The sequence below is a fragment of the Gymnoscopelus braueri genome, assembly GCF_963280865.1.
Source record: "Gymnoscopelus braueri genome assembly, chromosome: 7".
Classification (NCBI taxonomy): domain Eukaryota; kingdom Metazoa; phylum Chordata; class Actinopteri; order Myctophiformes; family Myctophidae; genus Gymnoscopelus; species Gymnoscopelus braueri.
This window is the reverse complement of record NC_137608.1, coordinates 51,598,431-51,620,309: the sequence shown is the minus strand read 5'-3', so window position 1 is coordinate 51,620,309 and position 21,879 is coordinate 51,598,431. Positions and strand designations below refer to the sequence as shown.

At 43.1% G+C, this 21,879-nt stretch overlaps 2 protein-coding genes across 3 annotated transcripts in view; both read right to left on the bottom strand.

Annotated features, from left to right (window-relative positions):
* The window catches only part of LOC308087919 (H-2 class II histocompatibility antigen, E-S beta chain-like), a 662,842-nt gene that overhangs the window by 285,473 nt on the left and 355,490 nt on the right, over positions 1-21,879 (bottom strand). The gene's annotated exons all lie outside the window — the stretch shown is intronic.
* The window catches only part of trpm3 (transient receptor potential cation channel, subfamily M, member 3), a gene marked incomplete at both ends in the record, with an annotated part of 344,779 nt that overhangs the window by 68,592 nt on the left and 254,308 nt on the right, over positions 1-21,879 (bottom strand). For both annotated transcript variants that reach the window (XM_080432157.1, XM_080432158.1), the window contains 3 exons: positions 4,524-4,574; positions 5,983-6,117; positions 7,883-7,983. In XM_080432157.1, coding sequence (XP_080288283.1) covers positions 4,524-4,574; positions 5,983-6,117; positions 7,883-7,983 — 287 coding nt within the window. The remainder of the gene's footprint in view (positions 1-4,523; positions 4,575-5,982; positions 6,118-7,882; positions 7,984-21,879) is intronic.

Genomic DNA, 21,879 nt, shown 5'->3' with positions numbered 1-21,879 from the left:
CACTCCTGATAACCCCTTATCCTTCTAGCATCAGCTAGATAGCTTATTTTGATTCACGCACCTAGGGGTGCAAACAGTTAATCAAACAAAAAAAATCGCTTTTAACACATCTTTTTTCACAAGGGGGGGGGGGGGGCTAGCGCAGCTCTGGAATCACCCACGGTGACTCTGAGAAGGAAGGGACAGATGGATCACCGTGCCAAAAAACATGGCTCCCCGTCCGGTCCCGTTCTATCTCCTTGATAAATACAAATAATTAAGCGATTAATAAAACTAGATTTCAAATCTAGTCCTATATTGCGCTGATCAGAGCAATAGTCGCCTATGTATGGCCATTTGAAGTGTTTAACAGCTACAGCTGTCACACTTTAGGTTTTTTTTTCAGTGTGGCAATGCGTCACCAGTGCGCACCAACAATATCTACAAGCGTGTCGATTTTTGGAGTGCGATCACAATAGTGAACAAGTATAAATCACCCTTGAGGCAACCTGTCCTAGGATGAAGCACACATCAACTGTAGACCTGCAACTGAGATTGAGTATATTTACTCAATTGCCGTACTTCCTTTTTCTTAAAGACAAAAGTAATAGTAAAAACATAGCTCCTCACACATTAAGGACGATATCAGTCACCAGAACCAAGAACGGGTCTTTTCAATTAACGTATCATGGTTAAAAGCTATATAGGGTGCACACAAAAACCTGGGTAAACGTTAAAATGACCCCAGAAGTGTGTTTTAAAGTGAAAGCAAAGCCCTCTCAGGTCGGTGCGATCCCACCAGCCCAACCTCTTTAATGACTCCCCCGGGAATGATGCGTGATTACTGTAATCAGGGACTCTTTCATTGATGAGCACGTCTCTAGGTGCTAATGGTGCTGAGGCTGCAGGAGCCCCTCCATCACCCCTCAGCAGTGGGTTGATCATAATTAGTGGTGGGAAGATGCTGACAATGTACAAGATGAAGTTGTGTTTTGCACGTAGTTCTTATTCATTTGCAACCTACGGTAGATGTGGGGATCATCAATATGTCTGAACACGGACAAAACGTGTCCGTGGCAAGACTTGTCCTTGTCCGTGGCATAATTTAGATATTGTTTTTAATGATGATGTTCTTTATTTGATCAGGAGACCCAATTACTGAATGTCAGTCTCAAGGTTTTCTTCAGAATATGTATGACATTGATTTACGATGACACTATTAGGGGCCCTTAATTAATGCCAGGTCAATTAAGTAATACTTAACTTAAGACGTGGAGGTGTGTGACCAATGACATTTTGCTGTTATGGATGCGGTAATCTGCGCACTGCACCAAGGTGTTACACGGTCAAACGGACCTGAATCAGTCATGGGTGTGGTTTGGGCGTTACTTTAATCAAACCAATCAGAGTATCGGCTGCCATTCCCTTTAAGATCAGCGCAAGACGTAGTGCTATTTTCCGGGCGCTAGGCTGTGAGACTAAAAGTGAAAGAAACATCACATTGAAAGGAGAGATGTCCAAGTGCATGCATGGCCGTCACCATCACTGTAACCTCTGTCTAATTGTGTGACTGTCTCGTGTCCAAAACTATTATTAAGCATCTCCCCCTTTCTATCTATGTCATTTTATTTCTTTGGATTAAGTTCAATGCCGAGTGCTCTTGGCTGCCTATCAGCATCCATGTGCTCTGTGTGCCCGTCAAACCTTTTATTTTCAAGGATCCCCATAACTTTTTATATTTTCAAGGACCCCAATGACTCTCAGAGTTACAGACCAGTACATTTGGTCCATTTGGACCACCTTCAAGGAATTGCCAAAAGCCATTTTTATTTCAGTTGGGCCACAGCCAGCGACTGTGGCTATTTACGGCTCCTTGGCATGGAAATGTGTGGGAACTCCTACATGAGAGTATTACCGATGCCAGGTTACTCTGTTTGCCTGGCATCCTAGTTTATTTGAGGTACAACACTGATCGATGTGTTTATTTACCTTGTTTATTGACGAGAGTTTATGTTTACTCTGCTTATTACGATCCTGCACTCGTAAGTAGCTCTGGATAAGAGCGTCTGCCAAATGCCTAAATTGGAAGTTATACTGTGTAGTTTTCAAGGAATCGTGAACAATATGATCTATGCGAAGGTTGCATATTAAACAACTCGAGGAAACAAATAGAATAAAGTATTACAACTCCAAGAAGACTCTCGATGTAGTGCTGTATAATCGATAACAAACAACAACATATTAATCTAACAAAAAGGAGTTGAGTCAATTGAGTTATGTTATAGTATGTTATGTTTTATTTTGTCAGACCAAATTCGTTTTGATCTATCGTGGTAGTGAGTAGTGTATATGTTACAGAGAAATTGGCATTCCAGGGAAATTGAAAGGGGTACGCTTGTTTTCACCGCCCCTCAGGCAATTCTGTAGAATCAACGCTAGAGGGCAATGCAAGCCAGACATGAGCCCCACACCACACACGCACGGACAAACGAGCACGCATGCACAAACGAGCACGCACGCACGCACACACACGCACGCACACACACACACACACACACACACACACACACACACAGCCTCATTCCATGCAGTTGAAGCACAAGGGGGCGGGCCTGGCGGGCTATGTTAGTGCAGTGAGTGGCACTTGGGGCAAACGCAGTCCCCACAACATCATTTACGATTCTGTGCCTATCGGTACATAACTCAAACGGCGCTGAGTAGGCACAGGCGAATGTCCCACCGTTCAGGACGGCAACTCGGTCGCCTTAGCTCCCTCGGTGGTCCTTCACGGGGGGACAATTCGCCTGTGACTGCGCGCCTCCGAAATGGTTTTGTCACAAGGCAGCGCCGTACCATATGCACGCAATTCGGGAGTTCCGAGGCGGCTATCCACGGAATGAAGTGCACTCGTTCCGTGCAATGTTACGGTAATCTCTGGAGATCGGGTTGGATAAACTGATAAACTATACTTTATCAGCGAAAAAAAGTAGTCCGCGGTTGTTTGAAAAAGTAATGTCCCGAGCGGGAGTCAAACCCCGGCTCCCAGTGGTAGTGGGTGGGGAGTCCAATGATTATCGAAGTGCGCCACTGAGCTTTATACTAGTGGTGTAAAGTAACAAAGTAGATTTACTCAAGTACAATTTTGAGGTATTCGTACTTTACTTGAGTATTTCTCTCATATTATCCATTTTATTTTCAGCGTTCCCCTATAGCGTAGCTTCCTGGTTGTTATATTGTTGTTGTGGTCGTCGTCCTCGCATCAAAGCCCCGCCTCGCAGCACCGCCCCGCGCCTATAAAACTAGCGCTCCCCTGTCAATTTCCCTGGACTGCCAATTTCCCTGTGACATATACACGCCTCAGAGAGAGAGAGAGAGGAGAGAGAGAGAGAGAGAGAGAGAGAGAGAGAGAGAGAGAGAGAGAGAGAGAGAGAGAGAAGGAGGGATGATTAATGGAAAAGGACAGAGGAGGGATGGGAGCCGTGCAAGAGCACTACGCAACCACTGCAGCCTGGCGTCTCCAGCTGAAAGAGAAAAGCCGGCCTCTACGTATACTTGGCAACGACAACTAGGACCGCCTGGTGTCCCTAAATCAGTGGTTCTCAAATTACATGTCTTAATTTCAAGGTTATTTAAACCATAACTCTGAAGAGTGCACAGATGGAACCAAATGGGACCCACAAGGGTCCATTTGGTTCTGTACGCTCTTCAGAGATACAGAACCTGTAAGTGTCCATTTGGAACCCCCTCAAGCAACCCAGAGGGTCCCATTGAGACCCCAACTTTGAGAACCACTGCCCTAAACACACCAACACACTAAACAGAATAACGCTACATCGTCTACAAACAGGTTTATGTGATAAATGGACACATTCAGCGAACACTGTCTCACTCCCCAAAAGGCATTTTGTGACTTAGTGACCAAACGTCAACATGTGACGTGAAGTGGGGGCAAATAAGGCATATGTTGACTTTCGGGACTTCCGCATTACAGCAACGCGGAAGTCCAGTCCTCAGCGTTTTTGACGAACTGACATAAATACGGTTAAAACGTTGGAAGCACGCCGTCTCAAGCAGACTTGAGCCACGGGAGGCACCGGCGAGCGAGCTAAAGCGAGCCAGTCGCCGTGCCAAGCATTGCGAAGTCCGCTTTGAGCCGACTCAGCGCTGTCCGAGTTATGTCACGATAGGCACAGAATCGCAAATCCCCAAAAGTCATGTTCTGACCTTTTTGCCCCCCCCCCCCCCCCTCTTCCAGGCACATGATGACGTTTGGTCAACATTGTCCCAAAAAGTCAAAATATGCCTTTAGGGAGTGAGACGGCGTTGATTCAGCAGCCGTTTACACTGACCACCGACGCACACTGACTGACTGCAGGAGAAAAGCAGCACAAACACTGTTCTATAGTGAGACATCTAATCTACTCTTGCCAACAAGGACCGCCTACAAACAGCCACAAAAACTATAGTACGTACAGGAGAGAGGCACGTAGGACGTACCCACACACAGCCACACAAACTAGTACGTACAGGAGAGAGGCACGTACCTTCTTCACGTCTCTGACGAGGTGGTATAGCGTGTTGGACGGGCCGTGTCTCTAAGAAAAGAAGAAAAAGACACATGCAAACAACATGATAATTATTGTAGCATACACTGGTCCCATTTTTTCTCAACAGGAAGTTGAGAATGGACGGTATGGATAAGAGATAAGATAAGACTTTTTGTTGATCCCGTAAGGGATATTCAGTCGTCAAAGACAGCAGAGCAGTTAAAACTCAGATTACAGGGCACTTAAAGCACGATGAAAAGACATGACAGTCAAATACCACCAGTAAGTTGGCAAACAAATATAAATAAGATATGCAACATACAATATACAACACTGTACACCCTCAGCAGTGCTTGCATTGTGCAAGACAAAAGGAAAATACAAGAGAACACACAGTAAGCATGTCTAATAGTGTTGTTGAGGAATTCTCAAAAGATGAAATGTTGAATTATTAGTGGTCGTTGATTGATAAGATGAGCCATGCAAAGCCGACCTCGCCTGTTAGCTGAACTGGGAAGTCTCAGCTTCCTACTTATAATAGCCATCGGAACCACTTCACAACCAAATAGATCATCATGTTTCATGACATGACCTATGAAACATATTCTTATTCTGGGAAGCATATCATCAAAATGATAACACCAGATTAAGGCGAAAGCCTCGCTCCGTTTGCCAGTTCTTTAGCTCAGAAGTCGAGGCGACCTGCAATGGCATCCTGGCAGCGACCCATCTTCCCAGAGGGAAGCGTTTGGCTGACTACACAGTCAGGCCCTTACTGTCGCCGTCTGTTTCCGTGACTGGGTTAAAGGCAGCATATCTGTCCTCATCCTCCCTGCCAGTTCTCAGTCCCTGCTTCTGACCACATATTTATACATTTATATTAAAGTTTCACTTGTTTTCTGAGCAGTTAGTCTACTGAGGAACCCCTTCAAGGACCCCAGGGGGTCTGTGAATCCCCACGTTGAGAACCAATGCTCTACCTCATTGTTTCCCAAACGTTTTACCTCGAAACCCAAAAGAGAAATTTGATGTCTCCCCAATGCAGGACCCAAACTAGTGAAAATAGCCGATCTACAAGCTCCTAACGCGTAGCAATGCGACGCGTTAGGAGCTTGTAGATCGGCTATTTTCACTACTTCTTTAAACATTTGTTTTCCAATATATAGAATTTCTTTTAATTCAATGTATTTATTTTTATGTATGAAATTCTTTTGAAAAAAACATTGAATTTGTTTCTAATTCATGAACAATTCTCCTTTTTTATTATTATTTAAAAAAAATGTTTTGAAATAATAATAATTAAGAAAAATGTATAGTAGAAAAAACTAAATAAATAATGTATTTATTTACTCGTGACCCATAAAAATGTGTCTGTGACCCACAAATGGGCCCGACCTCACTGTTTGGGGAAAAAGTGAGGTTTCAGAGTGTGCATTGATGTGTTTATTTTGCTCACCGTGTTGTAGAGTTCCTCCAGCCTGGACAGGGTGAGGAAGCGGTGCATGCTCACACCGTTCTCTATCAGCAGCTTGACAAAGTCCACTCTGTCCAGAACCAAGGCGTCCAGCATGGACTGCTCCAAGGAGCCCACCTAGCATGATGCAACATCACAGACAGTCAATACATGGATTCAATGCTAAATAAAATCTCACAACAGTGTTGGGTAATATTACTTAGGAGAGTAATATGTTACTTATTACATATTACTCCTTAGAAAAGTAATATTACTTACTACTTGGAATCAAGGGAAATGTATTATATTACATATTATATTACATATTACTTTTGCCCCCCCCCCCCACCTGCAAAAAATAGAAAATAGAGTGTACAACACCACAATCTGTTCAGCCAGCTCCTTTTAGAACATAATCAATTTTTTTTGTAATAATAATGATAAGAGTCATCAATCAACCAAAAAGGCTATAAAATAAAGCAGCAATCTTTCTTGGCCTTTTAAATCCCATCCCCTGCGACCCCAAAGGACAGCCCTGCACTGTAGTCCTCATTACATAACATTGTACATGGCTTTTTACCATTTTAATTTGGTACGTTCCTTGAGGGGGTTCCAGGTGGTCCCCAGCTAAATGTTGGTAACCAAATGGACCCTTATAGATCTTTAACTCTTGAGAGAGTAAAAATGAAGGTTTAATTGTATGCTCTCAAGAGTTAAATGATATAAACATCTGCATTACTTAATTAAATAATTGTTATTTTGATCAACGTTTGCCTGTTATCTCTCCTATGGTACGACATCAATACAGCATGGATGGAGTTGTGGACACAATCGTATCGAATGCTAACAAAAGTCTTGTGTCTGAGAGTCTAAATCTCATCAAACGGTGGTTCCGTGGCTCAAAGGCCCAATAAATAATGGACCTTGATATGAAAAGGGGTTGAGAACCACTGCCCTAGAGACAGTAAAGGCATTTTAACTATTTATATCCATGGCTCGTTGCCAGTGTGCTGGAAGCCTGAGGGCTTCCCCGTCTTCAAAGAACACGGTAGTGCTTCAAAGAAGCTGTACTGTACGTACTAGGTAAACATATTTTTCTTTATTTTACAGGGGGAAAAAAGTATTAAACACCATAAAAGTAAAAAATATTAGGCAAAAATGTAGATGCAGACACTGTTATGTATAATTTAAAATAAAAGTTAGGAGAATCTAGGGGGGGGGAAATTAAGATGATTTAAGTTTATCTAGCTAAAAGCCTGTGGCAGCTCAAGTATTGCCTCATCACCCAAGTCAGTGGTCCTTTAAAGTTTAAAGTTGAAAAGCAAAAGTTAAACCAGGGTTTGTGTGGTTAAAACATCAATAAAGCAGTTATAGCACTGGATCAGTGCTACTATACGGGATAAAAATTAAAATAAACATGACTTTGGAGAGCAACATGAGTTAACTTAAATAAAGGGATGATTTAAAACTGGGAGTGTGGAATTGAAACAACCAAACAGTCAAGTGTGTCTCAGTACAGCAGAGTGTTATGTATAAGAGAAGCCCTGTGAACACAATCAATGTGGTAGAAGAGGAGCACGACCTGCAGGTCACTGCTGTGCGTGTGTGTGTGTGTGTGTGTGTGTGTGTGTGTGTGTGTGTGTGTGTGTGTGTGTGTGTGTGTGTGTGTGCGTGTGTGTGTGTGTGTATATGTGTGTGTAGGTGTGCGCACACATGCATGTGTGTGTACTGGCGTGCGTGCGACAAAGACAGAGTGTGTACTCAAGTGTGTGAGTGCATGTTAGTGTGCGCATGTGAGTGTATGAGCTTGCTTGTTTGTGTGGATCTACAGCATATGTATGCGTGTGTGTGTGTGTGTGTGTGTGTGTGTGTGTGTGTGTGTGTGTGTGTGTGTGTTTCTCACTGGCCATTGCTGTCCGTAAATAAAGATCTGGCTGCGGGCGATGTCCACTCGGTTCCAGGCCAGCGCCAGGCTCAGCTGATCCGGGGCAGAGGCGTTGGCACCTGGAGGAGGAGGAGAGGTCAAAGGTCAGCCTTCCACTTCACCACGCTATCTATCCATCACACATTCCTCTACGGGTCTCACTGACTTGATTCAGCTTACAGCAGTATTATGTCGGGGCAGAAACCTCTTATCTCCATATTTTAACTGTTTTGTGTTTTTTCGTAAATTAATGCCCTACAGAAACAAATCTATGAGCTCAAGCCCTTTAAAAAAAAGAAAAATGGCGCTATAACAGTCCAAACTGAAAAATTCAGGGCAGAGGTTCGACTTTGGCATCCAGGGAGTGTGTGTTCACAGTTTCGCATCAAAAATGTGTTTTGCAAAAATCGGCCTCATGGTGGCGCCAACCCGATCTCCAGAGATTACCGTAACATTGCACGGAACGAGTGCACTTCATTCCGTGGATAGCCGCCTCGGAACTCCCGAATTGCGTGCATATGGTACGGCGCTGCCTTTGTGACAAAACCATTTCGGAGGCGCGCAGTCACATGCGAATTGTCACCCCGTGAAGGACCACCGAGGGAGCTAAGGCGACCGAGTTGCCGTCCTGAACGGTGGGACATTCGCCTGTGCCTACTCAGCGCCGTTTGAGTTATGTACCGATAGGCACAGAATCGTAAATTTTATTGTGCGGACTGCTCTGCTTCCGGGTTTTTCCGTGTTGCGACTGGTTACGCCCACCGTGGGACTCGCCGTACATATGCACGCAATTTGGGAGTTCCGAGGCGACTATCCACGGAATGAAGTGCACTCGTTCCGTGCAATGTTACGGTATTCTCTGGAGATCAGGCTGGTGGCGCTGTAACAGGCCAAATCTGAAAAAACATACTCTCTCGCCATGCCTTTCTGTCCGCTACACCTGAAATCAACCGTACGCTACACTTGAGACACACAGAGCGTTCTATTCTGGAGAGGTATGGTTATTAAAATATTCAATGAAAGGTCTCCATGCCTCAACAAAAGTCTTCAGTGGTTCCTCTGAGAGAGAATGTTATTGTAGTCGAGTAATATTTAACCAAGACCATCTATGCTTTGACTCAAGCAGTGTGGTCGAGTGCTTTGTCCAACCTCTGAAAACACATTAGTGTTATCTGTCAGATGGATACAGGAACATGGAGTCATCAAATTCAACATCAGGAGCGAATCCAGTGAGTAGGCTACACAAGGTTCACTCGGGGACAACGCTGTTTGCTGTGACACAACCCCGCCATCAAATATTCAACAGCCGATGTGAGAAGAAGTCACCATCAGTATGACAGGACATTACTCAATGGGACAGACAGCAGCTCTTCCGCTTATACGCTCCACTTTATTCATACATGTTTTCCCCTGCCTGCCAGTTGAACAAGTCTGGGACTATACAGGACTCAGGAGAGTAGCTCTGGTCTATAGCGTTAGAAGGAGTTCTCCTTAATGCTATGGTACTTTCGATTCTTTCCCCTCGCACCGCGGTAGCGCAGCCTCTCGCCTGTAGTCAAAATAAAAAATACACTTTTGCTACTCACCAAAACTAAGACGGTTTTATGGAGTTGACCGTGAAGCCCCCCAACCTCACGTCTAAAATACACTTTTTGGCCAGAAAAGAAAATATTTCACCGGAAGGAAAACATGTTTTTGGTTACTCCACAGTGCCCTCTACAGATCTGGTCAATGGAATGTTCCTATTGACCAGATTCTTCCTTCCGGTGAAATATTTTCTTTTCTGGCCAAAAAGTGTATTTTAGACGTGAGGTGGGGGGCTCAGAGTGTTCCCACTTAGTAGAATAGGCTTTCAACTCCATAAAACCGTCTTTGTTTTGGTGAGTAGCAAAAGTGTATTTTGTATTTTTACTACAGACGAGAGGCTGCACTACGGCGGTGCGAGGGGAAAGAATCGAAAGTACCATAGCGTTAAGGAGAACTCCTTCTAACGCTATGGACCAGAGCTAACAGGAGAGTAAAGTGCAATACATACTCCCAGGGGGGTCAAGGGGGTCATGTCCCCCCCAAATGTCAGATTTGACATTTACATACATACTGAGGATAAGACAGAGTAATTCTCCCCCATGAGTTGACAGCTACACAAGATACAAAGATTCAAAGATTCAAAGATACAAAGTGACGCATACAGTACATACTGTATCTGTTACTGTTGGGAGTGTTGATCAACACGTTCGTTGATGTCAAGCGTGCGTCCGTAGAGTAGAGTTGATTTTGACAGCAAATTTTGATTCAGTTTTAGTCATAGTCTTTTGAATCAAATTCCATATAGTTTTACTGTTGAGCCCCTTACACACCGGGGGCGAATTTTTCATGCGAATAATACGTTTTTTTTAAAAAACCTTATAAAGTCAATGCAAGCTTACATGGAGCGAAAAAGCGAATCGAAAAAGCGTCTTTTAATTATTCGGAACGAGTCCGAATTTTGCGTGTATTCGCATATTCGCCGGTGTGTAATGACCTTTAGTCTAGTTTTAGTTGACTAAATATCATAAGATTATAGTCCACTAAATCTACAATTGTTTTAGTCGACTAAAATGTATTTTGGCGGTGATATGATGGCGTCGTAATGGTAGATTTTACACTTGGTTGCATACTGAAAATAGCCGATCTACAAGCTCACAACGCGTCGCGTGCGCTTGTAGATCGGCTATTTTCAGAGCGCAACACCCGAGCGCAACCAAACACAAAATGAGTCTTTAAGTTCTACTGGATCTCTTCTCCTCTATAGTCCCTCACTAACATTTTAGTCTAGTTTTTATTTGTTGACAAAATTGTCAATATATTTAGTCTTAGTTTTAGTCATCATAGCTTAGTTAGTGTGGTTGCCCTAACAGGGCAACCAGACTATAGTAATAGTCCCACTTTATTTATTGATTTCAAACCGCTACTCCTCCCACAGTTTTGTTTTCCCAATTTAGTGCCATATGTCAAAATGACCGTCTTCACCGGGAATCATGTGCTAAGAGATTGGTTGCATAGTTTTATTGATATCGATTTATTAGTGCATTAAATTTCCCCATCCACTTTAATGGAAAAGTGAAAAAAGTATTTTTTTCTCAGAAACCTGTCGAGGGTGGTTTACTCAACAAATCCACAAAAGCATTTCCACTTTGAACCATAGGGGGCGCCACAAATGCACAAAACGTAACCGTTTGATGCAAAAACATTATTTTTGGGGGGATCAATCCTCTCAAAATGAAATAAAAGCGATCTCAGGAGTGACGTGACAATGTAATTGGCGCAGCCTCCGCCGGTATTCCTCCCAGCGTATTCCTCGAGTCCCGGCGGCTGCGACCCGCGACTCGCGGTCGACAAAATCAACACTGGTCCGAAGAGCGAAAACAATATAAAAAAAGTAAATATAAAGCCTGAAGTGTTAAAAAGAACACAGAACTGGCCGTCGGAAACAGTGAGTCTCCTCCCCCCCCCCCCATTACGAGCAGGAATTGTGTGAGAGAAGACGCGCGTAACCGGTTAAACAACACCTTTGTAGCTTTGTAGCTGCAGTTGAAGCCAGCTCAACTTGGATGGTAGCTTTGTAGATGTCTTGGAGCACTGATACAAACATCTTCATGTCGCTGAGGCTTTTCCATTGAAAATGAACCGTAGCCTGTAGCTTTATTTGTATCTGCCGGCCTGAGCGCAGCATGAGAAACCTGAAACTGGGATAATACAGTACGTACTTAAGCGGCAGGGAGCTGGGGGTGGGGGTAAGGGGTTGTTTCTGATGCTCTTCAACTCCACTACTTCCTGATCTTCCTCAGGTGCTGGGGGGGGGGGGGGGGGGGGGGTGATACATGGATTACTCTGTCCTATCCTCAGTAGCACTAAGGAAGGATTTGCACTTCAGGCTCAAACTAAATCCCCCAAACATTCAAAGCATTCTCTCTCCCTCTCTCTCTCGTTTGGGTAAGGTGATTTCTCTCCGCTCCCCCGGGTCCGGGGGCCATCCTCTTTTTTTTGCCACCCTGGCCTGGGGGGAGGGGTTCATCCGGGATATATTTCTGGGCACACCTCCAGCAGCCACGTCACCGTTTCACAGTGGTGGAAAAAGTACTCACATGATTTATTCGTTTTTATAGGGAGGGAGAGGGAGGCAGGTATGAGAGGGATGAGAGAGAGGGATGAGAGAGGGATGAGAGAGGAAGGGAGAGAGTCCGGAAGTAAAAATTTACTTGAGTAAAAGCACAAAAGTATTGGTATCAAAATGTACTTGAAGTACCAAAAGTAAAAGTACTAAAATGTTTGAAAATAGCAGATCTACAAGCTCACAACGCATCGCGATGCGACGCGTTGTGAACTTGTAGATCAGCTATTTTCAAATAGTCTAGGTATAAAATACCGTCTGTGGATGGATGATTCAAAGCTGACACAATGACACACAGAATATAATAAGCGTGATCCAAATCTAACATGTAGCTTCGTACAACGCTGGTGAGAGATGAAATATTAAAAGAACGAGGAAGACTTTGAGTCTCGGGTCAGACGATGTAATTCCCTCGGCCAGTCATTACTGACGGCTAACATTGGAAAGCCCTCCATCCACTCTGTGAACCCCCCCAACCCGGGAATGTCCCACCAGACCACCTGTGCACGCACGCACGCACACACACACAAACTTTATTCTTGTTCACAAAAAGCTAAAGTTAAACAAACATCTACCGTTGCAAAGCTTATGTAGGCCTACCTGTATACAATGTATATGTGTCTATACAAGTGGGGTCCAGGGACCACCGTGTGTCCTTTAGGATACTCCTGGTCAAATATTACTCAACTACAAGTGAAAGTTGCTTTGTCAAATTTGTACTGAAGCCACTGAAGGCAAGTACTGAAGCAAACAAAATAAGAAAAGTTTGAGGAACAATGGCCTAATCCATACAAAACTGAGGATCCTTGAAATTAATAAAAGTTTGGGAATCACTGATCTCTAGCATGGTTCAAACTTTAAGGAGACAACAGCAGCATCATCATCTTCTTCATGGGCTGTCAACCTCTGCAGAGACAGAACCGTGTCTTGCCAGGACCTTGGAGGACCACCAAGCAGGCTAGTTTCAACAACTAAGCAGTTTTCACGACCGGGCAGTTTAACGACTTGACAGTTTTCACAACTCCGCTGCCCCCCTGACATCTGTGTTGGCAGGGGGATCAGGGATGTCAGTTTGTGATAAGGTTTCAGATCAGGGAGTGTGGGGGGGGGGGGGGGGGGTCTTCAACATTTTCAGAAACTGTTTTATTTTTGTTTACAGTATAGGTGAAATAGAGATTGATAAGAGTACTGACAGTCTTCTGGTTATCGACCTTGTGCTTAAACTCCATCCCTGGGTTGTGAAAGTGCCAGGGGCAGTAAGAGCATATCATCTATGTCTGGTGGAAAACTCATATGTCCAAAACTGTTACTTTTCAGGATTAAAATACCAAAGATATCAAAAGTAGCATATCCACACGCTCGAAACGCGTCGCTTCACGCCGCGTTTCGAGCTTGTAGATCTGCTACTTTTGATACTTTTGTGTGACGCTGTAGTGTGATCACGTAGGGCATAAAAAAAGAATTAAAAAAAGAAGTTATAATATGATATGGAGATAAGAGGTTTCTGCCCGACAGCCACGACATCTGCCTGGGCTGGACATATGCCCCCCCACCCCTAGTTTTCTTTTGTGCATGCTTTGTATTGTTTGCATGGAGTCTTTAACATAAGAATATCACACTAGAGCCATGCAAAATGGACCTACTCATGTAAACTAAAAGTACCTCAAAATTGTAGCTGCAAAAGTAGGCTGCATTACTTGATTACTTGTAGTTAGTTGCTTTCCACTTAGTTCAGCCTGCTGGCTAGTGTTCAAGGTTCAAGGTTGTACATTATTGTTACATGTTGGTTACAGTTACACAAGAGTAAAACTTATTTTGGTTTGTCTTCCTTCAGACAATGCAGCAGCATAGAGAATAACAACAACACAAGTGATACTCCAGGCTGGCAGGCTCGTGTCTGTTGGAGACACTAATACATCTGATGCCAGATAGTGTAGGCTAGAGATACAAGGATCGTGACTACTGCTGCCGAGATGGGAATCCAGCGTGTAGGAGGTGTTGTGTGGGTGTCAGGGGTTGTTAAGTTAACACCTCATATAAGCCTGTGTGCACAATGATGCTCCTCATGCAGGAACATGCTGGATGCTCGTGCCTTGGAGGCTGAAGAGGAAAGGGGGAAAGGGTGGTCGTATCATCACGACTCACAACCCCTCCACTCTGGAAGGACGTGGAAGGGCCTATTTTTGCTATATTCATCATACGGCAAAGTATATATCGTCGCTGTCAGGTGGAAAGCTTGACGGGTAGAAAGTTTGTATGTACAAAACCAATCCTTTTTCATAATACAAAAGTTAGGAAACTTAACTTTCACTCTCGTTTTGATTTCCGGTTGAAGCTGAAATCCAAAATGGTGGATTTGAATTAGCTGAAGGCTTCAAAATGGGTTGGTAGAAACTAATGGGTAGCGTCACGGTGCCTCCTCCGTCCATATTTTTTCCACAGTATACAGTTGTTTCACATCCTGAAATACCATTTAAATAAAGGAACAGGGGGGTTTCCTGCCCCTTAAAAAAAAGCAGTCTAAGTGCTAATTTGCACCTGTTTTTTAGAAGCAGATAAATTCCACACAAGACGTATGGCTTTAGTGAATCAAGTGGAATGCATGATCGATCACACTTAGCATAGCTTCTCCTGTTATTTGTCTGGTTCCTCCCTTAAGACAGAGTGTGCACTTTGCAATGATGACAACACCAGGTGTGATTAAAATCATGAACAAACGTTGATGCGTTTCCAAGGTGCTGCTGTGGCTGATATGGGGCACTTAAAGGATTACCATAACGCGTGCGCACAGAGTTCAACTATCCATCTTCCTCCAAACCACCATCAGCCAGCGTTAATTGTCATTTTCTTGTAAGATTTCTCCTTGAATGCGTCGAACCGTTTCTGCAGGTAAACACCACCACACAACTCCAGTGATTGATAATAGAGGGACATGATTGGTAAAAAAACATGGTAATATATGACAAGATTTCTCATCATATTTTGCTATGGCCCACACCGCCAATGGGACGAGATTTTGTGTTTTCAGTGGTTTTCCACTAGATGGCGCTGTTCGCTCGCCTATGGGTCACCGTTTGGCTCCCAGAGAAGGAGACGAGCAACGGGTCACCTGGTCGCAAAAAAACACGAAAAAATCACTGGCAGTGACGTGTCAAAATGAAGTTTTATTTCTGGCAGTGAAAGAGTTAAGGTCAAGGGTTCCCAAACTTTTTAAGCCGCGACCCCCCAAAATAATCATATTTGAACTGGAGGACCCCCGCACCAGGCCTCATCACGCATGCAGCGATGATACCTGCTTGTCCTCTTACGTAAGGACAAGCAGGTATTTATCCTGACAGGAGCGTGTTGTGCCATTATGTTCCACAAGCACTCTCACCATTTAACTGCTCTGTGAAGCAGTACGAGAGCTTAATGTGTTTGAAGCCCTGACAAGGCAGGAGGTAATGACATGCACAAAGCTTCTAATAGGGATTTAATATGTATATTAAGAGGCAGGGAAGGCTAGTTGCTTTTTTTATCACAGGCAGTAAAAGAGCGTATAGCTCTGTGTGTTTAGTTGTGTGTGTGGTTGTTTGGCTGCTGAGCAGTCACCAGATAGGGAGCCAGCCATCAATATGGAGCCTTCTCTCCCTGGATGTCCATCAATTACTCTTCTTGATCATCTTTTAAAGTAATAGCACACCTTTTGGCTGTGATTATATTTCCCTGCTCTCAGCAAAAGTGGAACAAAAATAAGTGATTTATGTGCAATTAAAAAGGAATAGAGAGATGTGTAAACAAAGCTGCTACATTGCAACTTGGGAAAATCACAACAATTTAATGTCGGTAATAGTTAGTAAATAGTAAATACACGTATAGGTGAGGTTAGCTGGGGATAAACTTTGTAAACAGATGTCATTAGTATTTCAGTTCAGCTCAGTTCAGCCATACTTAGTGAGCGCTTGCCAAAGTTTTAATTACAGGGGGCGACTATAATAATGTTGTAACAATAATATTGTTAGTTTCTTTCTTTTTGCCATTCTATCACCTCTCTCCTTCCCTCTGTCTCTCTATCCCGCTCAGTCACTCTCTCTCTCTCCATCCATACTCTTTTATTTATCCTTTTCTGCCTGTGTGCTTTGTGCAGTCGCTCATGCCTTTAATGAAGCACGTTAATCCGGCATTTTAAGGGAGAATGGGACACGTTTCGCTTTGCCTTTTCAAAGCCTTAATGATGTTTTCAGTCAAGGCTTTGATTCAAGGTTGTGTGTTCAATCCCCGATGAGAGCAGCTTAGCTGAAGAGAGGAGAGGAAGGCTCTGTAACCAGGGTTACCAACTGTCCCTTGACACAAGGAATGCTCCCTTATTTGGAGACTAAAATACGTGTCCCTCATTGAACTAATAAGGAACAGACACACTTTGTTCCTTCTTTTTTGGGAATCAATCAATGACACACATCTTACAAATTCAAACAGCTCATATTACATTATATTACTTTCTTCAAGCAATGAATCAGCTGATAATCTCTGCAGTGACAGTTACTTCAGAACCATGGACAGCAGCTACAGTTACTATAGAACCATGGACAGCAGCTACAGCTACTTCAGAACCATGGACAGCATCTACAGTTACTATAGAACCATGGGCAGCATCTACAGTTACTATAGAACCATGGACAGCATCTACAGTTACTTCAGAACCATGGACAGCAGCTACAGTTACTATAGAACCATGGACAGCAGCTACAGTTACTATAGAACCATGGGCAGCATCTACAGTTACTATAGAACCATGGACAGCAGCTACAGTTACTATAGAACCATGGACAGCAGCTACAGTTACTATAGAACCATGGACAGCAGCTACAGTTACTATAGAACCATGGACAGCAGCTACAGTTACTATAGAACCATGGACAGCAGCTACAGTTACTTCAGAACCATTAGTCCATGAGCCAGACAAGATTTCATTATCGAAAGAGTGGGCAAAACCAAACCTATATTAAATTGTTCATAGGGTCAATACGAGTAAATAAATATATGATAACCTTTCCACAGGAGCAGCTTTTTCATGGTTATCACACATTTTGTTATTTTCCCCATACGTACATGACAGGTGAAAAAATGACAACATTTTAAAAAGAGTTATCATAATGAAACTTCCTGAGTTGATTACTTACATGAAGACAATGATTGATCGTATTACACGTTTTCTGAAATTGTATATTTAAATATGCAAATTAGGCATTTAGTCCATGAGTCAGAGCCCCAAAATTGAGCCAGATATTGAATATTCCCTCGTTAAAAACCTTTGACTCCAACATCTTAACAAAATGAAATAAGAATGTTGACTCTGGCTTTGTCCAATGTTCCAATGTTGTTTCTGGAAAGTTATGCAAATTCGGGCATATTTTCCTATATAATGCCTAATTTGCATATTGAAATATACAATTTCAGAAAACTTATAATACGATAAATCATTGTCTTCATGCAAGTAATCAACTGGGGAAGTTTCATTATGATAACTCTTTTTTTAAATGTTGTAATTTTTTGGGGGAAATAACAATGTGTGATAACCATGAAAAAGCTGCTCCTGTGGAAAGGTTATCATATATTTATTTACTCGTATTGACCCTATGAACAATTTAATATAGGTTTGGTTTTGCCCACTCTTTCGATAATCATTGCTCAATTTTGGGGCTCTGGCTCATGGACTACATGGACAGCAGCTACAGCTACTTCAGAACCATGGACAGCAGCTACAGCTACTTCAGAACCATGGACAGCAGCTACTGTTACTTCAGAACCATGGACAGCAGCTACAGCTACTTCAGAACCATGGACAGCAGCTACAGTTACTTCAGAACCTTGAACAGCAGCTACCGTAATTATTAAACCCCCTATACTTAACTCAATGATGGTACTATGGTGCACCGCTATGGTGCAACGTGCCAATCACGTGTTTCACGTGTTTTTGAAATGATTTTTTTTTTTATGTTCAGACTCAAGATATTATTATCTGAAGATGTGCAGCTCCATCCACTCCTTGTTTAACTTATAACTGAAAAAGGCTGTATCTCGCTTCCTAAGCACTTTTTTTTTACTTTGAATAACAAAAAAAAAAAAAAACAGAAATGGCCAGAAATAGCCAGAAATAATTCTGGCACTCAATGAGTTAATATACTAGACCCGAGTTGTCTCTGTACTTTTTTTCTAGCTCAAAGCTCACAACGCTCCACTGCGTGACAAGTTGTGCTACACACTCTCACTTCCGAAACGGCCTATAGTGACTTCTTGGGACAAAATGTGACCAAACATCAAACGTTTGACGGGACGGGGGGTCCCCTGGGGGGTCATCTGATGATGTCCCGGTCACTTCCGCACTCCAGGAATGCAGAAGTGCCGTTCTCAAACCCAAGGCTTAAAAGGGTGACAGCTCTGCATTTATTTTTTTAAACGACAGCGCCCACGCCATCTAAAGCGAGTAAAGTCCGCTTCAGCCGACTCAGCGCCGTTCGAGATATGTCCCCCGATAGAGACACAATTGTAACTCCCCCCCTCAGTCAACATGTGACTCTGAGGGTACCCCCGTCCCACATTCGACGTTCGGTCAGTTCCGTACCCAGCCGTCAAGCATTTGCTGTCTTGGGAGTGAGAATGCGTTGCGTTGTGAGCCTGTGCATCTTACTTTTTTTTTGGCTAACGTCCATGTCCATGATATGGATGCTGGAGTTCTAACATAATACATAAAAACTAATATAAACGTAAAACAAGGTTGGGGCCGGTGCGCGGCCCTCACACCTATATGTCACACTGCTGATCTGACCGATAAGCTCACACATATATGGGCATATCAAAGGCACAATCGGTGTTGTTCATCATCATCATACGTTTTTGGGATGGATCAAAAATGATCACATCTAATGATAAAACGTTTCTGCGTGTCTGACATCAGTGCAGGTTGTATTATGTGCATTTAGCACTCTGGTGGTGCAGTGGTAAAGTGCCTGCCCATGTGGTGGGTGGCTGAATTTATAGATTGCCAAATGTATGTATTATTGTGTATTGTTTTTCACATCTATGTGCTAATTCTAACTCAACTAACAGCTGTCAATCTAACAGCTGAGCTGACTCCTCCATGCTTACTCTCACTCTGTCAGCTAACCTTTACTTGTGTAACTATTTGTGTGTCGCCCTTATCTTTAGTGCACATCCTTATACGAACATTTATAATAGCATCTCTGTTAGAGACTAAGATTTTTTGCCCTGAGGGCTGCCGGAACAGGCAGAGGAGGCCTTCCTTATGATCTGTAATGCTGTTGCTCTGCTGAATCTTCCTAATAAACGGTCAACATTCCACCCTGACATATTAATATTTCCATTATACCCACCACCACAGAGGTTGTGGGTTCGTACCACCGTGGTGCCATCCGTCTTTGTCGAGCGTCTACACGAACACATGAAGATGAGAGGTTATGCTTGTTGGTGGCACGGCACCCATCACTATAGGTGAGTGTTTTTGGACCATTCAGTCAACCTGTCACATGGAGACTGACAGGGTGTTTACCTGAACAAATATTGACTTTCCTTCTGCTTCCTTTGCCCTCCTCCGCCTTTTATCTCTCTAGCCCCGCCCACTCACTCACCAAACCCACCCCACCCACTCGCACGCATATGTACATAAATATCTTCCATTTAATTCATTCACATTTCTATTCTTCCCCGTCAAGTAGTTCATTTTTAACACTATTTTCCATCTCTCTCTCTCTCTCTCTCTCTCTCTCTCTCCTCTCTCTACTCTCTCTCTCTCTCTCTCTCTCTCTCTCTCTCTCTCTCATACACATATAAATGAATAGAGAATGAACTACAATGACGTAATACATTAAGGTCTGATCTGGATGTGGCAGAATAGATTAGGAGTGAGGCACATGTAGACAAGAGAGAGAGAGAGAGAGAGAGAGAGAGAGAGAGAGAGAGAGAGAGAAAGAGAGAGAGAGAGAGAGAGAGAGAGAGAGAGAGAGAGAAGAGAGAAACCAATAAAGCAGCGGTTCTCAAGTGGGGTCCACCAGGGGTCCTTGATCTACAAGCTCAGAACGTGTGAAACAGAATTTCACTTATTATATTTTATAATAGTTTTTTTTTTCTTCTTTTTTACAGATTACGGAGAGACTGCATTGCTCTGTGTTCCATTAAATTCAGTTGCTTAACTGTGTTAATAATAACATATTTTATTACAGAGCGCTTTTCAGGTTCTCAATTGCCCTTGAATTCAATACATGAATTAAAAATGATCATTTCGATTGATCAGTAAAACAAAATGCGTCATCCTTCCGTACGCAGTAGAGGGAATATTGCCTATCATCACACACAGCTGTGTGGAAGCCATGCAGGCAAAAGGAGTTGGATAATATGCTCTCTACATGAATGATAGAGAATTGATCCTTCTCTCTCTCTCTCTCCCTTCTTCTCCCTCTCTCTCTCTCATGTCAGACGAGCATTTCCTGTCTCAGTGAACATGTGCTGCGATTGTAAATCTGCCCCGAGAGGATGTCTCTTCCTTGTGCGTGCATGTGTGTATGTGCACTGTGTGCACTCCGCTGGGTCTAGTTAACCCATTAAGACCTGAGGCCAATTCTACAAAATTATTTTCTAAATCCTAACATTGCTACATCGGTGGTTTCAAACTTTTTCATGTCAAGGACCCGCAAAATGTATATGTATTGGCCACGGACCCCCCATCTCAAAATATTTAGTTCCAGTGACCCCCAAAAGCAAAGATTTAGTTACAAATGTTTGCTTTAAATATAATATATATATTCAAAGATTTGCACCAATTTTCACGACTTTTGAAAAATAGCAGATCTACAAGCTTGTATATCTGCTATTTTTGAATACATCTAAAAATCACACCGATGGCGTTCCCGGTCTTAATGGGTTAAGTTATATTCCTAGGATCGATTCAGTGGAGTGAAACGGTCGATGCGGGAACCTGAGGGGGTGGAGGGTGTTGGGGGGGGCAGAGGTGACGGAGCTATGAAGGTGAAGGAGATACTGTATATGAGTAGTGTAATGTAGAAATATTACTGTTACTTAGAAGTAAAAGTCCTGTATTCAAAATAATATCCAAGTGAGTCCCGCTCGCCTGGACTTACTGCTCGACAGTAGGTTATTAAATACATGCATTATGCATAATACTTGTCACACTCGTTTTGAAAATAAGTTCTCCTCTGTATCTTTTAGCCTGAAGATAAATGTGAACATATCAAGCTTAAGTGAAGTATGACCATGCATACATATTTCAGGTGCGCTACATCCTGCGCTACGTGTGGTTAAGGGAAGCTTCTTCCAAATTAGGCAAATAGCTGAAATAAAATCTTTCCTTTCAGCCCACGACCTAGAAAAAGTTATTCATGCCTTGTCACGTCCCGGCTGGATTACTGCAACTCTCTTTATAAATGGTAAATGGTGCATTTATATAGCGCTCTTATCCAAAGCGCTTTACATAGATTGTGCATTACTTTCAGAGGTGTAAAGTAACTAAGTACATTTACTTAAGTACAATTTTGAGGTACTTTTACTTTACCAGAGTATTTCCAATTGTCTATACTTTTACTTCTTCTCCACTACATCTCAGAGTCAAATATTGTGCTTTTACTTACTTTTGGGAGAGAAAGAGACAGAGGGGGGGGGGAGCGAGAGAGAGAGAGAGAGTGAGGTAGGTAGGGGAGAGAGAGAAAAAGAGAGAGAGAGAGAGAGCGAGAGCGAGAGCGATAGAGAGAGAGAGAGAGAGAGGGGGGTGGGGAAGAGGTAGAGAGAGAGAGAGAGAGAGGGGGTGGGGAAGAGGTAG